The 18,942-nt window shown below is 39.4% G+C and overlaps 1 protein-coding gene across 8 annotated transcripts in view; it reads right to left on the reverse strand.

Moving 5' to 3' along the window:
• Nucleotides 1–18,942, reverse strand: part of NUBPL (NUBP iron-sulfur cluster assembly factor, mitochondrial) — a 99,383-nt gene that overhangs the window by 6,984 nt on the left and 73,457 nt on the right. For 5 of the 8 annotated variants that reach the window (XM_080397043.1, XM_080397045.1, XM_080397047.1 and 2 more), the window contains 2 exons: nt 17,189–17,271; nt 67–7,538 (listed from right to left, as the gene is read on the reverse strand). In XM_080397043.1, coding sequence (XP_080253169.1) covers nt 7,476–7,538; nt 17,189–17,271 — 146 coding nt within the window. In that variant the 3' untranslated portion in view covers nt 67–7,475. Of the gene's footprint in view, nt 1–66; nt 7,539–17,188; nt 17,272–18,942 lie in introns of those variants that run through there. The other 3 variants (XR_013929705.1, XR_013929706.1, XM_080397044.1) reach the window with 1 other exon arrangement.

Genomic DNA, 18,942 nt, shown 5'->3' on the forward strand with positions numbered 1-18,942 from the left:
TGACAGTAGTAAAGTGCTGGAAAAGGATACATGAAACACTTTGTATAGGGGGGAAAAAAATTTAACAAAATCACTGCAATAGGATGAAACCAGGTTACTGCACGTTAAGCTCTGGTACAGCAATTCAGTAAAGTATTCAAAATGCTTCCTTGGTTGTTTGTATCACCCAAGTGTCAGGAAAAGTACTTCCCAGTGAGTATGTATCTTGCTGCTGTATTCAACTTCCACTCCTGCGGTAAGGACAGCTAAAATGCTGGTAACTTCAATAAAGAACCACCCTGGGATGGCACGTTATCCGATGTGCAACAGACTGACCAGGAACCAATTTGTCCTGCTTCTCAAGTAACATTCTGTGGCACCTACTTTCAACTATTCACTTGTAAATGTATTTTTCAACAGCTTCCCTAACATGCAGAAATTGTGTCATAAACAAGGGCTCCTGACGATCTGCCAAGATCTGATGATTCTGTCCTGCCACCTCGCTGAAGCACCAGAATCAACATGTCCCCAGGGTGCCAGGCACCCCAGGTCACATATTGCCTGACTGTACGTTTCTGGCAGAAGCGGGACAAACACATTCACAATTTTATTTCTGACAGTATAAATGTTTTACTTCCTTTCATAAGCCAGTCGCATTTACAAACCAATTAAGACATCCCCTGCTTTTCCCTGACCCGTCTGCCTTCACTAAAAACATAATTCTGCTTGTATTTTTGCTGTGCCAAACAAATTCCTATTGCTTCCAGGCATGAGGTCATTCCAGGCAAATACTGGTACGTCACCTCTCTTCCCTCCTGTCACTTGCTACCGCGGATTCACATACTGGATTCTGTACACAGGCACTGATGGTGAATAACGCTTGTCTGAGCCATATTCTTTGTGAAATTGGGAGACCTTTCCAGCCAGCGGAACGCAATCCATTCCAACAGCGAACGGACTGCCCAAATGTCTTTCTTATTACTACTTTCTTAAAAACCATACATAAAAAGTGTAAAAATGGGACTATTTTAAATTACTCTAGTGTGTACTGTTTCCAATGTTCATGAGCTACAAGCTCTTAATAATTAAAAGGCGTTTTATCAACAGTTTCATTTTGTATTAGTGAGGATATATTTCCCATCAGGGTAACAAAACCAACAGCGTTCACTGAGACAGCGACTACAAATTCCTATGTTAACCCAACAGGGAAGAAGGCATTCAGCATCAAACAGCCCTGTCATTTCTTTCTCTAGAGGAATAACTTTCCAGATGCATTACCAATAGTCAAGGAAAATTGCTTTACAAAAAGAGTTTTATTTATATTGTGGAGAAATTAAGCCAAAAGTGAAGTAGCAGTGTGTGTTAATAAGAAATGCATTTGTAAAACACGCATTTATAAAAAAGTGCAAACAAGCAACAAATTCACAGGCTTTCTAAAAGCTTAGGATATTAAGGCACCACAAAAGAGATGCCAGCAGTGCTGGCACTCACAAATAAATGTGGGTTTATTAGACCAAGTTTTCAAAGCCTAGATGCTTACGAGGCACATTTTCCCAGCCTTTTAACGCTTGTTCTAAAAAGTAACTCCAACATAGCCATTGGGTCCCATTATCCTGCAGGAGGAAGCAGGGAGTGTGAACCCAAACCCTCCTGACTCCATCTGAAATGTAATTAATTAGAGGCCTCAAGGTATCACAGACAAAATCCCGTTTATATGGAGATTCCTCCTCTAAAAAAAGAAACATGTAGATTCAGCAGATAAAACCCCCTAAAACTCCCCCTGGCCTCTCTGACCAGCCTGCAGACAGATCTCATGCCACCCTCAAAATGCTCCCTGTAGAGCAGGGAAGTGTTCAGGCTCCTGAACTTTTGTTCATTTTAACGGTTTCCCTTAATGAAATGTAAAAATATTTGCAACATTTACACACTGGACAAACACTCCAAAATTAAATCTACAGAACAGGGGTTTGGCTTAATAAGATGGCTTCTCACCCTGTTTATTTCTCCCAAATAGGCAGCTAAACTGTGCTTTAAAAATAAATTATAGTATTTTCTAATCTGGGGGGTGGAGGGGGAATCCCTGGAAGTAAAAAGTACCCATAAGTACCATTAGAAAATCATTATTAAATAAAAGCTAACACTTTTCAGAAAAAGCAACCAGAAGTTTGTATTCTTAAAACAGACCTTGTTCAGTAACAGGAAGCTCACATGGGGGAGGCAAATGTGGGGAGTCTCCTGCCTTTCTCTCACAGAAAAAGAGAAAAACTCTGGACCGCAGGAATTAACACAAGTTTTAGAAAATCCCAGTGGTATGAGTGAAAACACTTCAAATAAATCTGTAAGCCCTCAAAGCAACATTGAAGGACAACAGATGTTCTTCCCCACCACTGGCTTGTTCGAAGACTCACGTACTCCCTAGGAGAAGTCATTTATTTGCATTGATTAAAGTGGGTTTCAGATACAGAGTCATACAAACAGAGAAACAGAGAGGAATAGGTGCGTAAGGAATGACAAGCAGTGCCTGTCCTCTTGCTGGAAAAAAAAAAAAGATAATGCAAAAGATAATGGAAAAATACACACTTTTGAATATACCTTTTTTTTAGACTTTTTGAATATACCTTTTCTTTAGGCTTAATATATTTGTAATGTAAAACAGAGTGTGCAAAAAAAAAAAGATAAATCTTAAATTTATGCTGAAAACTACCTTTGGAATGATTTTATTCTTTTGCTGTGTTTTTTGTGGCTGATATACTGCTGCCTTGGCTGATATGCTGCCAAAATAAAATATAATTATCATTATAACTCCTGCCATTGTAAGTCAATTCTGAAATTAAATCAGCAATTCAGATGGATCCGATTGTCAGGCATCCTTATTAAGCAGGAGCCTTCCCCCCTAACCATCTCTGCTAGGAAGCATTCCTCTGAAGGAAAACTGATGACGGCACTATAGGCCCAGATGTGGCCAGGAGAAACTAAAATGACAAGTGGGCGTCAAAACCCAAAAGCAGAACCACAGAGCCTTTTCTCAAGACAGTAAGCAGCTACAATGCCAGGCATCAGCCTAAGAATTGATCGTTTTATTCAGAGACTTCTTAGGTAAAATTCATCAGTAAGGCTGGAAGCAAGGATCAAAGTCCAGCCCAAGCCAATAGGCAAAAAATCAATTAGATATCATCAAGAGTCTGTTCCTTATTTCTTCCTCAAGCCATACAGCTTGATCAGAAGTAGTGATGAATACTCCTTGATGGTCCTTAGCAAAGACTAAGCCAGGTGGCTGAGGACCTCTCCTAAATTTAGGAACTATGGATTTGAATCTTCTCAGCCAAGGGCAGGCATAGAACAAGCTTTTTGCACCTTGAGCAAGTCCTGCAAACCCTGTAGAGAAGGAATCATGGAGATCCTATCCCCACCAGTGATACCGAGGACAACAAGTAGCGCCTGTGACTTGGGTACGGACCTTAAGTGCCAGTCTCTGAGTTGGTGATGCTCTGACAGAAGCTTTGCACATCTGGACTAAGTACTGAAATCCCCTTTTTATTGTTGCATAGCATCTTTGGTGCCTTAGCCTTTGCAAATGAGCTCTGTAGCCGGCAGAGCCTCTTGCAGCTCTTTAATCTTTCACCTAAGCAACAGACAAGTTTTCCTTTCTTGTCGCTCTCCTGCTGTTATTCTCCAACATACATTCTTGCACCTGCAACCCCAATATTGTTATGGCAGGGTCTCTGGGAACCTGGAGACATTCCCACAGGCATAAGATTCACCCCTTCTTTACAGCCTTTTTCCCCCCACTTGATTGCAGCCTTTGGTTCATTAGGGGCCCCACTAATAGCCTGAACAAAGTTTACCAACAAACCAGTACACAGCACCTGCCTCAGGTCAAAGCCTGCTCCAGCCACCATGAACTGCATCACAAGCAGGAAAAACCCAACAGGGAGTTCAAGTAGGTCCAGGTGAAAACCATATAGTTACCAAGGAAAAGACATTATGGGGGATTTACCTCCTGCATTGGATCTAAGCAAGTCTAACAAATCTGAAGGAAGTTCAGAATTAGAGGTTTTTAGTTAATATACTGAAGATGACCTGCTGCTGCCATTTTTTGTCTGCGTTAACGTGATTTCATCACCATGATCACCAATCAGAGCAAAAATGGGTTGCAGTTTAAACTCAAACTGAATCAGTAGAAGAAAATGAACAATTTGCGAACTACTTTCATAACTTCAAATAACAATTAAAATGTTTTTTGTTGTTGTGAGAAATTTTAACATGTGAACGATTGCACAAACAGCAGCCTTGAAGGCTAAACAGTTCACAATGGCCTAAACATAGCACTAAATTTTTTACAGCAAAAGAGTTCACTGACACAAATTCTGTACCCTCTTTCAGGTTCACTTTCATCAAACCCAAAACTTCTAAAAGCCGGGAAACGCACTGTGTTAAGACAGAGCCCATGCACTCCTCACCCCAGAAAGCACAGCAATTATCTGCGAAGACAAGAACTGTGGTCACTACACAAAGGGCCACGTTGTGAAAGTGAAAATAACCGACAGTGATGCAAGGCGATCTTGGGAATTTTGCTCTTAATCGACGCAGGAGGGGACCTGGGACTGATATTCGCCTCTGTTCCCACTCCTGCCTGCTCGGACCTGTGCCTCCCCAGCTTTCCTCTTTCTTTCTCTGCCTCTGTGGGATTTTACAGTGTGTTAACTGCAGCTTACAGTGCTGCACACTCCAACGATTCTGTGCTGGTAACCCACGACGACGATAATTTTGCAGTAAGTCTCCATTGCTCCAGAGCAAAGACCATCTACCCGTGCAGCTCAGGAAAACCAGGTCCTATTGTTGGGATTAGCATTTTTAGGGGGAAAACCCCCACGTACTAGTACACTAGGAAATATCACAGAGATGAAAGTAAAATATTGGGAGTTGAAAAAAGCAAACACCACTGTGTATCAAGTCAGTAATCTATATTTATAAACGATGGTTAAATGCCACTCTCCTGCTCAACCTCCGACTGCTTCAACCACCAAGACTCCCAATCCAATAACGTGTATCAGTGATTTTATGAAATATGACTTCAAATCTAGCATGTTGACTAGAATTCATTAATATGTATTTAACAGTGTACTGCATAGTACAAAAATAAGAGTATGTGTTTCTATACCATTAAGCAGCATTAACATTGTGTCAATGCCCTTCATTGCCTTTGCAGGAGAAGGGCTGGGAAACACTTTTTCAGTCACGAGAATGAGGAAAGTAAAGCGAGTACGTTCTCATAAGTTTGGTTTACCATTGCTATCCTTTAAATGCAGAAATGTCCTACCTACTCTGTACATTTATTTTTTTATTTAAAAAAAAATGCCTGACAACTTTAAATTAATAAATCAGGTTTCACCTACTACACTGTGCAATCCTTCCACAAAAATATGAATTAAATATGAATTTTCAGGTTGGCTTAGAAACTATATTTCATCATTATAACCAGTTTCTTGATAAAGGCATTCAAAATAGTTCTGCAGGTGAAAAATTCAACAGAGCAAAACCACAGTACTTAATTAAAAGGAGAAAAATGTAAAAAGGAGTAAAAATACAAGGACATTTGAAAGCCTATTTCATCCCTCAACTAACCCAAGAAATAATGAGAAAGAAAGGGAAAACAAACAACCATGTATCTGTATACTGATTATTCACCCAGTCTCAACACGAACTGGATGTCAGAGACTTAAAAAACTTTTTAACAGACCCACCCAAACCATAGTACAAAAAGTATCAAGTCTTTTGCTAAAGAAAGCCAGAAATCCCAGGTTTTCCACTGAAATTTGTGATTGTACTATGCCAAAACACCCACAGGATTACTTACAGACATACATATCAACAATTACAATATGTAAAGCAGAAGTGAACAAATAATATGTGTAAGAATAATACTCAATTACAAAACACGGTTATCAATAAAATATGAAAGGGCAGAACACTAAGCCAGCTTTAGTTTTTGTAAAATATATTAGACGACTGAAAGGAAGTGAATATTTGTGTCAATTCTACAGGCTTGGGATAATACGCTACTGAAAAAGCCAAACACTGCTATCTCATGGGGGAGGGTGCTGGTAAGGAGGTTCGAAGACTGACCTGAAGAAAAACAAAAAATTCAACACTTTTTGGTTTATATAATCTACATGTTTACAAAATCACCTAGGCTTGAAATTCAGCCCATAATTTCTGTCTAGCTTTCCCGTGTAAATTCTGCATACATATACTTAAATATTCTTAATGTAAACGTATACCAAATTTTTATTTTGTATCACTTCAGTAAGAAAAAACAACTGCATTCAAAATTATGAATAATTATTTGGACTACAGGGAAGATCTTGGACCCACAGAGGTCAACAGCAGAACTCCGTAGTATGAGCAAATTACCAGTATGGTATGGTTAAGGTGTATGTTTAAGATACCCATACTTGATTTACTTGTGTAAATGAAAAAGCCTAAATGCCAACGCAAACACCTAATTGTAAAGGTAAACTCATTCCCTGAAGGCATATTCTTCCACTTCCACACCAACACAAAAACAAAGACTGCGAAAATATAAGGCCATAAAAAAACACACCAGAAGGTCACACAGTTTGAAGACCAAATTTTGCTTTACTTCAAAAATATATCTTTATATTAAAATTCCAAGTTGCTATATTGCAATAGGAGTACGTAATCATAAATTTAATTTATCTTGATCATTTGCAACCCCCAGCAAACTGAGCTCAGGCACAACATCTGGTTTTCAGTGAAGACCCTGGTTACCTAGTCTTCTGTCTGGGTCCATTATAATGCAAAGCAGCCAAGGAATCAGCCTCACAGTCATGTAATCCGTTCTCCACTAAACCGTGAACTGCTTCGTGATCGAACATTATCCAATAAATAATGAATGAATCTGCTCATGATCCATCACAAGAAGTCTTCAGAGTATATGTGGAATTTTTAAAATTTTCTTCTAAGATGAACACACAAAAGTATTGCAGTTACGTAACTGAATTTGATTCTTAAAATGTTGCAGAACTTAAGGTCAGCTTGCTAGTTAACCAAGTGAAAAGCTGAATGAAAAGTGACACAAATCAAGAGTATTGTAAATGTCATTTTTTTTAAGCAAGACTTATACCTTGGCATCCCTCTCATCATTCTGCTTGTCTGGAGTGGCTGGTTTTCATTCCTGACCTTAAAACAGGGCACATGTGAAAAAACACACTTCACCCCTTCTTGCTTGATGACTTTACAACCCAGCAGTTAAATACTGTCTATCACCTTTTGCATACTTCAATCCATTTGGACATGGCCAAACAATGATTTGAAAAACAGTGACTACAACAATCTTAATTTAACCTCTAACAAATTAACTCCTAAAAAAGTTCTTAGAACTAAAATATGGCATCGACAAAATTAGGTAGCAGGACTCTTCTGCATTGGTTGCACCAAAAGATCACTTTTCGTAAGTTTCAGAGATAAACACTTCAAGCAGGAGGTACTGGCAGTCGTCTTACTATTTCCATAGCTATCTTTAGATAGGCTTTAGCCTGTAAAAACAGAAACATATATTTAGCACCTTCATTTTCTATAAAAAGGAGTATTTTACATCTCATTAGGTATCTGTTCTTTCACACACCTCAAAAGAAATATTAAAACATTCCAATAAATGGGTTCATTTAGACAGTTTTGTGTTCAGGAAAAATGATGCATTAACACATAAAGTACAAGCATTATTTAAAAATTGGGGGTGAGGGTGGTGTAAAATTTAACTTCCGTATTATTCTGAGAACGGAACTTGTCTGAACAATTTGTCTTTGCAAAACAGAATCAATATTCTTCTGGAGGAGAAGTGTTGAGAAGGAAGGAGACACTTTAGTCCCACAGGTACTATTAATTATAAACTTCTCTCGCCCTGAAGACTGAGATGCACCATGCACAGGACTGAGATTAAGAATCAGAAAAATACCGACATTAAAAAAAGCATTTTTTTGAGATAATTAATTCATGATGCACTAGACTACACTACAGAATTTCCTATACACACATCAGAAATTGAAGTATATTGAAAAAAAGGCATCTTTCCAAAACACTGAAGTGGGTATTGGAAAGAAGTAAATCCACAGCACTAGAACCCATAGAGCAAAATCTCCCGCACACCAACCTGCGGCATCTGGTCAGATAGGCCGGAGGGCAAAAGAGCACAGAACTGTAAGACTATCAGGAGTGACCCAAATAAGCATACTACTTTTAACATCTCTAAAAACATCACACAGCTAGGATCATGATCAGTCTAACATCAAGTATTCATAAATTTAATGTCAAGTGACATGTATAAAAATCACTGCCTGAAGTCCAACACAGAACAAACCATAACGTGAAGTAATTACTGTACTTGACTCAAAAACTTGTAGCCAAAGTGGAACATGCCTTTTCGGAAGTTCTCCAATCTTGATATAAAGATTTTCAACTAAAAGAGTGCCTTTGTGTCTGTATCATATATATCTTGTACGTCGTTCCAGACGTTGATTTCTTCCACTGTTAAAGATGTACACCTTCTCTGTAATCTGAAATTGTCATTCGTCCGAGCTGGTGTCTCATGTTGTATTTGTCTAGTACAACAGAAAACTCTCCTGCTATTCAGCTTGCTCCTACTCCGTTAAGATTGTAAGCAAGCTACTTCTTCATCTTCCCCAGCAAGCTGCACATGGGCCCCACACTGACAACCTTCCCTGGTTTACTACAAGAAATCACCACGATATTCCCTACCACACTGATCTCTCCTGCCTCCTGCAGCACTTAGAAGCCTCTAACCTTGAGTTGGACCTTGTATCCCCGATGTGCCTTTAAAATAGCAAACAAACCGACAAGTGCCTGAGGCCAGAGCTTGAGGGGCAGGAAGAGACAGTCTGTCTCTCACCTGGGCCACTAGCACCAACTGTCACTGGTCTGAACCGGGTGGCAGCCTTTTGCAGGGCCAGGCACCCCTAACATGCCTCTTCTCTTCTAGGGTTTGCTCCTGCCCGTACGGTTCTGTTCTCTGGCACTCCTAGCCCCCGCACCTCACAGTCTCAGTGCTCACAAGACCTTAAAACTAAAGTCATGTAATTTTCTGAGTTTTTAACAAACACAGACACCAAGCTAGAATGTGTTTCAATGAATCAACTAACAAACTACATGGTAAGTCTAACCCCTTGTAGATACTGCCCAGGCAGGCTGTTCCTGCTCCGGAGTTGAGCAAATTGTACACAGAATTATAAACACACCATAGAAATTGTTCCTGCCGGTGCAAAAAGTTAACGTAGGACAGTGGTTTTTTACATAGTTAAGATAGGAGATGTTCTGTACATAAATCAAGGTATCAGCAGCGATGGATCATCCATACGCTGCAGTAGTCATACTGGACCATGGACTACCTCCACTGTTAAAACTGAGCTGAACAGCAGTTCAGGAAAACTCATTTCATCCAGCCAAAGACACCAGTGGCAAGAGTCCCTGGAACACTGACTTCCATAACCATCCAGATAGCAACCAGATATCCTGCTTGGGAGACTGGATGACTTGTGTAAGTGTCACCCTACGTCAAGATCCCAATACACTAGTTTTTTTCCCCATCGAAACACTGCTAATGAGTATCTGGGCGACAATTCCACAATGCACACTGACTCTCATTTGCCAGGTAGCTGATCTGTCACTTTAACAGGAGGTTCCTGGTTCAACTCTTTGTAGCCAGCACACTGGTATTACCTAGCCCTAGCGTTATCAGCAACTGGTCATACTTGCTAAGCACCCTGGGGTTTTGTGTTTTCCTAGACCACTACTTTATATGCTGAACAGACCAGTATCTCCTGCATGTCCTTACAGAACTCTACCAGTAACTGGTCCTTGACAAAATCAACTCTTTCAAGCCTTAGTTTCCTATTTTTGAACAAATCATTCAGCTGTGAGCGAGGACCTGTCTATCAATCAACATATGTGACAGGTCTAAACGGAATCTCAGGGACTGTCAACACGCCTTTCATTACGTAAACACAATCCCACACGTACTGAACGCCGCCTTCTACTTATGATCTTTTCAGTGTGGCATCTTCAGACAGCACAGCTCAGTTCACTGGTTTACTCCATCACTGCTCATCAAAAGATGAGCTGCAACTGAAAATGGAGAGGGTTTTATTTATTTCTTTTTTAGGTGGAAAGACAGAGGAGAAAATGTAAAGGATGACTTCTTACTCATCACTCAGAACAGTTTTCATTTTAATAGGATAAAAGTGAACTTTACAGATCAGTTTTTCCCTTTATGGTTTGGAAGCTGTAAAGGAATGGTTTATAGGCTGTCTTTCTGAAAGCATTTTTTTGCAGATGGACAGCTTCCTATTTAACACTAATACATCAGTTAGCTGGAAGCCAAACAGTCTCCCTGCTTTGAGAGGATGAAGGAGAAGTGCACAGGAAGACAGAATGCCCTAAAAAACACAACAGAGTTGTTCAATACAAACGCTGCCCAGATGGGGTCAGAGAGCAGCACTGGGGAGGGCAGAAGCAGAAGTGTAAGGTGATGATGTTCAGAGTCAGAAGAGCTGGATGATAGCCACATGAGAGACTGTTCACCTCTCAAACAACGATACAAACACTGCCAGAAGAGCGCAGCATTCTTTAAATCACAAACCTCCTCAGGACTGAAAGGGCACTGTAGATGAGGTGACTAATGACAGCATAGATCATGGAGTAGGAAATGGAGAACTTGTAATGAAGTTCATCAGCAAAAGGACTGCAACGTCCTACTTAGTCTAAACAATCAGAACATCCTGATTCATTACTCTTTGGGATAATAGACATGGGGTAGTTTTAAACCACAAGCATTTTTATTAGTTCACCTAATTAAGCCCTATGGTAATCCTAGAGAAACGTGAGCCTTTCAGTTACGGCATTTCTTCGCCCCTAAAAATCTCACCCATGAGGGACGTATGCATCACTGCTAAGATTACTGCCAACTGACCGTACAGCTCACAGCTGCCTGCCCTGCTCTCATGGACTGGCGCAACCTGCTAGTTTGCCTTTCACTGAAGTACAGATCTCGGCCTGCAAACAGCTCGCTATAGTGGCTTACGGTGTCCAGGGTAATGGCCACACAAATACAGAATACAATTTACCCATCAGGAAAGTCAAAATAGTAGTAGCTGACACCACATTTGCCTTCGCCCCAACCACTGCACACACACATCATCGGCAACTCCAAAAAAGCATACCGATCCCAGCACTTACTTGCAGGCCAAGTACACCATAGAGCGCAAATCCCGGTACTGACAAGGTTTCTAACTTGTATTTGTGATTAAAAGACTCCAAAACTATTAAGATATTTTATCCAGCCCAGCAATCCAAGGGAGAATCTATGCAAGTCCTGACTGTCTGGAATATTGAATGCTGTGGATGCTACCATACCTATAAAGAAGGATAAGGTATTTAAACCTGCTTAACTGAACTTAGGGGTTTATACTTTATTCATTGCTAAAGGAAACTATCAACCATGAGCAACTAATCAAATAGTGACTACAACAAGGACAAATACTAGACTCAGCTACCATCTGCATGAAAATGATGACAGGTGATGGCTTTTGCTCTTATTAACACTCCTCTTTGCTCAACCACAGTCCATTTTCCAGTTCAATCAGGTATTTTAAAATAGCTTTAGCTTCCATGGGAATTCCTTGTTTGACATGATTCCAGCCTTCAGTGCATGACTGAAGCTGCCCTTTGGTGTCTCTATTTTACTGTGGTCAACTCAGAAGGCACTAGAAGCATGATGACAAACATAGCTTTATCTAAATTAGAAGCTCATTTAAAAGCTTCATGTCACACAGAGAAATTTTTGGTTGCTGCAGGCCCAGGAGCCTTTCCCACTCTGTCCTCCTCTGGCCAGCTCTACCGTAAGAATCTTCTTTGCACGTACTGGCAACTCCTGCCAAGCTGCAGTGAAGTCTTAGCCCAGAAAGGGGACATAATGAGACGATAAAAGTCAGTCCATAAATTACAACATGAAGTGGAGGAGATGGGTAAGTAAATTGGATGCTTTCGGAATCTAATACCTCCAAAAAAATCCTCTGTGCTCATGGGAAATTTCCTCTTAATCCTATACATCAGCAGTTGCAACAGCCAAGCCATCCTCTGAGGGAGCCTCAGCTGGGAAACACTGCTAGCCCCAAGGTGCCATTACGCATGTACATCACGCAGGTGCCATTATATACATCAAAAAGCACAACCTGCCCAGAAAACATGGTTAAGTAGAACAGCGCAATTCAAATGCAATATAGTAACATCCCTCAAACGGACTATCCTACCACTCAGCATTTTCTTCAGCAGTGAAGCACAAATGAGGGTCTGATGACGCACTGTACTATCTACACCCTGAATGAAGGATTCAAACCTACACATACCAAATGCTACTGTGACCATTCAAAGTCAGCCTTCATGATAAGGCATATCATAAACCACACCATGCAGCGTTCTTCAGGGTTTGCTTTTTTTAAAAAAAAACTATCACACCCTGAAGAGACCACTCTTCAATTGCAATTATTTCAGGACACCTAAACAACAGCAAATATTATTTGCTGCCACTACCTCAATTTTTCTCCAATTATTTCTTGCAAGCTTTAAAAGGTCGTACATTTTTACCCTACTCACGTATCACCCTTCCATCGAGTTCTACAAAAAAAAGTCTTTCTGAATACAAATTCCACTTGACTCTTTGGATAATGTACAGTAAGGTCTGTAACATTTCTAATTTTCAATTGAAAAGTTACTTTTAACCAGACGTACTTTCCTCTGTTATGTCAGACTGCTGATGCCTTGTGCCCTTGCTTTCCACCTGACTGGGCTTCTTCTCTTCCCTTATAGATCTGCTTGCAATTTACCAAGCTCAAAATCCTTCACCAACATATATGAGTACATGAAATCTGCAAGAAGGCTGAATACATTCCACATTGTTAACCGTGAACTAGACAGGAACAGAACCTCCCCTAAGAAGCATGTGGAGTTTGTATCATACACTGGTCTTTATCACAAGCTAGACAGGATTCCATTAAGCATGCTTTCCAGCCACAGGTCCTGGCTTCCTTGCTCCAAGTCTGGCTCTTCTCCTACCCAAGTCATAAATTCCTCACCACACTTCATGTAAGCCTGTGCATACCTGCAAAACTCTGTGCGATATGGGGATCCAACACTCTAAGCTATATATGATTCACTGGGTTTGCTCTTTTTCACCTTCCCCTGCTTTCCCAATATACAACACTTGATTTTTATGTTACAAGAGGGTGAACTCAAAGTATTTTTCCTTAATAGATGCCAAATGTTTTCCATAACAATATGCGGCAAGAAAACACTAAGGAACTAAACTAACTGTTATATGTTTCCTGGAATTTGTTGGGTTTTTTTTCCAAAAGTAGTCATCCTCCATACTTTCTGCCATGAGGGCTCACTACCACTGTAATAATGGAGAAGGGGAAGAACATGAAATCTAAACTTCATTCTTCCATGACTTCTCTGCTGTCTTCAATATACTATCCCTGCTGAACCTCAGAGGTGTATCATCTCTCCTCCAAAATTTATTTTTTTTTTAATCACCTCACTCCCAGGACAAGAAGATGAGGCACACCTACTACTTGCCTTGGCCTCCAGCATGTCTCCTCCCTGAAATGTCTACCCCAACAAGACTCCCTAGCTTCTAGAAGATGAATGGACACACTGGTACAGCAAATGTATTTTGTACTTGATTAAGCAGCTTCTTTGATCTTGAGACAGATGGGAGTCCAGTGCTCAGTGGTCACAGCCAGCATGTCTGTTCTAGCAAGGTATTAACAAATCCACTGTGCCATCAAGTCTGTAAAAAACCCAGAAGTTTCTAGAAGGAAGTCCTCCCAAGATAACCAACTGTCCCATATCTCTCTGGGGTTTGTGCTCACAGATGGAAGTGTCTTTGGAACCCCTACTTGTCTCTTCCCCCAGTGTCGACAGAGAGTTCACTGGGCATTTAAGGAACTTATTTGGTGGAAGAATGACTCCACTGCAATTAATCATGTTCTGTAGTACTTGCTGTGTTTCTAGCCCTCTTTTCTGCAAGTTCCAGGATGCCTTTTTCAAACACTTGATTTGCTGTTGGTTCCTTCTCATGAGGTTTCCCTACCTCTGAGCATGATCAATTCCACCTGGTTTCAGTGATCCCTCATTTGTTTTCCCTTATTTGATCTTCTCCCCTACCATTTTCTCTATTCCACAATTTTAGCAGTGTTCCTGATTTTCCTTCACTAGGTTTTGCTGTCTAGAGACTCTCCCATGTGTTTGGGTGAGCAAAAGAAATGAAGCCCTGGTCAGCCAATCCACCTCCACAGCTTGATGGAGGAGGAAAATGCTCCCAAGACTCTCAGTTATCTTTAGAAGGGTCTGGTAAATCCTCATTGTTGATTAAACCAAGAAACGATTAGCTTCTTGTAGAGGACCTCAGGTCACTCCCAATTGCTGCAATGTGTCTGCCCTCTTTCTGTTAAGACTAGCCCCTGCCATTCAGGCTAACACGTGAGTAGAGCAATATTCCATTTCTACAGCACATAACAAAGTTTTTTCATTGAAGAGTGTTAAGAAAAAGCCACAACTTAAAACAACTAATCTGACAGAAACACTAACATAGACAATGTTATACCAAGAGCAAAATCATTTTACCAGCACCATTTATTTCTCCTTGGGGACTGTCTCAAGCTTCACCAGAAGAGACCTCCAGCCATTAAACCATCGCATCCTTTCACTATATAGTCAGCCCTTTCCATAAGCAAACAAGTCTTATGTAATCTGTGTCTGCCCTGAGGAACAACTTTTTGAGTTAACACATGCATAATTCTATAAGTAATTTTCTTTTTTATTTCTGTTTTAGTTCTTATTTCTCTGATGGTTGTGAAAAGGAAACGTCCCCTTTCCACCAATTACATTAAGTATTAAAATAATGAATTTAGACAAGTTTGCTTACATACTTTTAAAATTCTAGTGTAGAGTGAGCACTATGCTCTTATATAGCAGAAAGGCAAGCTGAACCACACAGCAGGTGTATAAGCAAAAAAAGTATTAGCTAACACATTTCAGAAAGACCCTTTAATCTTGACAGAGCTTTAATCTTGACAGAGCTTAGGTGTGACAGCATGCTGGGTTTCTGAGAAGTCAATCACCATCCTTATCCCCCACTGTCTGAATCTGCTAGGTATTATTTCAGTTCCGTGATTCTGTATTTGATTTAAGTGTGTTCTAACAAAAACAGCATAGAATTTTGTATAAAAACACCCCTGTAAATTTAAGGGACAAGAGCAGAGATAATTTCAGCAGCTCCGAGCACCTTGTTCTCTATCTGAAAAATTGTGATTGTTCATGCATGAATAACCATAATTTTAGTTTGAGAAACACGGTGATGGGTGTCTTGTATTAAAGATTAGAATCTGACCTTCTGTGACCTCTCCCCACCATCAGTTATGTGCTAAGAATTTAATTTTTCTTTTAAAATACAAGAGAACAACAATAATTTTCTCTGTCTTTAAAATGAAAAGCAAAGCAGGGATATAAAGGGAAATTATTTTTCATTCTGTAGAGGTTAGCGACATCTGAAAACTCTTTCTCTGAGGACAATTATTATCTCACAGACACAATGGCAAAGAATATTAAGAGTTTTCCCCAGAGTCACACACATTTGTCAATCTTTATTCCACTTCATATTTAACTTAATTGCCACAAATGGTGCTTATAACCCCTCCTTTCGTTACCAAGAACATAGTCCAAGGAGGAACAGATGGCAACACAACAGACTTTCTTGTCTTTCCTGATTTTCACAATGCTATCCCACATGTCTGAATTTTTAGATTGATAGCCCTGCAGGCTAGACTCTTGGTTATTATAGATTTCAGATACTGTGAGCCTTCCATCTTAGTTTGCTTAGCTGTTCTGCTTCAACTTTGACCTAATCCATGCATCTATTCAAACCTTCGCACTGCTGATCAAACTTCCCAGACAGAAACTACCATATAGTTTATAACGATTCCTTTTCACAAGAATTCGGACTCAAGATCACTACATTATTCCACAGAGGATCAGCACAGGCCTTGCCCAAGTCTAACAAAAATATTGTGTTCAATTAGAAATCAACATGCCATAGAGCTGCTGCTTCTCTTTCAAAACAAAATGATGTATTACAATTTTAAGACTATCACTATTCCTCTGGAATCCTGATCGGTATGTTAATAACACTGGATTACGTGTTAACCCCCACCCTTTATTTTTTCTTTTAAAAGAGTGGGAAGGACAAAAAGTATTTCAGCACATGCCTAGCAATCATGGTATTACTGATATTAGAAAGTGCCATAGGTAGATTCTACCTTATCTCTAATTGATTCTACCATCTATTATCAGCATTAGTCACTGTTATTTTTACAAGAACATTTAAACACCAGTCAAGTGAGACTGCATCATGCTATATACTGCACAAACACAATGTGGCAGACAACACCCTGCCCTACAGAGCCCAGCAGATAAACACCAGCAGAGGAGAAAGAAAATACTAGCTAGGAAAATCTTACTCTATCAGAGTTAATGAAGTTTTATATATGCAACTGCTTTTCTTTAGACTTGCATATTTGACTTCCATCACCTCAACAACTCACATTTTCCTTTGGCAATAAAACGTTAACAATAAATGCACTGAAAAATCCATTTCCTCTTGTGTGTAAATTGCTCCACTTCCTGCTGAAAACAACCCAGGTACTGACAATACACAGATTTTGTTCCAAACATCTTTGGATAGGACCCTTTGACAGTATCCAGGCTCAACTATCAAAGGCTCAACTGACAGTTTTAGAGGACCTACATTTGCTGCAGTATCTCACGAGGCTTGACACTGACCTTCCTCTTCTTGGCATGCCAGAACCTGGATCAGATCTTCGCTATTTTGAATGATTCAGACTAATTAAACAATACCAAACCCACAGAAGCAGAAGGAATGACCAGCATTCCAAAATGGAAGGCCTGAGTTACTTGATGATACTATCCTCTTTTACTTTATTTCCCTAAGTTACACTCAGATACACATTTCTTTTCAAACAGCAGTAATAAGCAACACTCTCCAATCACTTCTGGAAGAGGGCTTTTGGTTGTTTTAAGTGCAGTGCACCAAACTTACGGCATCGCTTTGAGGCTGTGAGATCACAACAGGCTGTCCTAAATCGCATGTCTCCCGTATATTAACATGCAGTGGAATGTCTCCTGTATCAAAAATACCAAGATACACATAAGTGAAGACCTCGTATTTCTTAAATGTTTCATTAGAACAGCCCTAAAGCAACTTGGAATCACATTCCAGTTTGGTATATTCTTTGAATTACTTAATTTCAAAAAATAATCATTTAAAATGAAAATTGGCTGCAGTACAGTTTCTGTACATCCATAATGATTAATGCCAAACATATTCTGGATGTTTCATTCTCTGAAAAGGAAGGGCTATGCTTTGTAGTCATTTATTAGAGAAGGCAGTTTGCCTTTTTTTGCCTCAAATACACAGGAAAACACAGGCTGAGATACAAATTATTTTGCGTACATTAAAAAAATTGCTTGAGTGTTAGGCAAATGCTCATAATGCAACTTACTGTTCAGCCTACGTCCTCATTGTATGTTCTTTTCAGTGCTGTTTTAAGATTCTAATCACTGTTCAAAGACTTCTTTGAATACTTAATTTCCAAATAATAGCATTTGTTATTGTCCTTATTAGGCCTTGGATCCAATTAAAAGGTAGACAACTATTCAGTTCATTTTTTCTATCCAATAGAAGTCTTCTTTATATTCTGCTTTTATAACAAGCAGGGAACTGTGAGAGGAAAGCCACACTCTAAAGGAGAATTAGTTAGCAGCCCTATTCCATTCTGAAACATACTTTCTGAAACACACTTTTTTCAGCACTGAAGAAAAAAAAGCTCCCATGTTCAGTTCATTGCTACACAGATAATTATGAAGGGGACTGAAGACCAATTTTCTTTTACAGCTACATTTTACATCATGGATGGATGTAGACAGAACAGCCTACCCTTAGTTCAATCTTGACTGGTCTCAGGAATTGTATCACTAATTCATACACTTTAGCAACTTTTTTTTTTTTTTAAACACAGAGGCCAGTGTAAATTACTGAAGCTCAATGTAGTCAGAAAAATAAACGTTAAAAAAAATCGTATGAAAACTGACACAGGTTAAGGGATAAAAAACAAAATCAAAACCAAGCAGGAATATAAACGAAAAAAATCAAAACACAAAAGCTGCGGCTCCATGATTAGTGAGCTGAATCTTCAAAGCACTTAAATTTGTTATGACGATTACTGTCAATTTCCTTCAGATTTAGTAGTTTCTTTCTTCAGTCATGATTAAGTTTCTTTAAACACAGAAATCTGTTCATTTCTTAAAAAAACCAACACAAATGTTTAGGGGGTCCTTTGGAAGTTTTTTTAACCTTAAATGTTCTTAACAGAATAACAGTAACTTTGTAAATCTCCCAGAAGTTAGTTCCTACCATTATGCAGAGACCAATCTTCACTTTTGGCCCAAGGATGTTTTGTTAATGAAAAAATACTTCTTCACTATCAGCTTAATAACAATCTCAGAGAATTACAAAAAAACTGCCTACTACCAAATGGCAGCCCCTTTTTTTTTTTCCTCATACTTACAAATACGTGCTAGTACTTGAGGAGCATAACAGCACTTGTATGAGCAAAAGTGCAAGTCAGAAGACAAAGCAAAATGCAATCAATTTAAAAAAATATAATCAAAACTTTTTAAGTTAAGTAGAAGCACAAAGACAGCAAAAGCATCTGCACCACTGTTTGGGTGACAAGAGTTTGAGTGAAGAAGTTGTTTCAGCACTATTCTTCACTACAGAATGTGATGGCAGCT

Source organism: Falco punctatus (genome assembly GCF_963210335.1).
Source record: "Falco punctatus genome assembly, chromosome: 7".
Classification (NCBI taxonomy): domain Eukaryota; kingdom Metazoa; phylum Chordata; class Aves; order Falconiformes; family Falconidae; genus Falco; species Falco punctatus.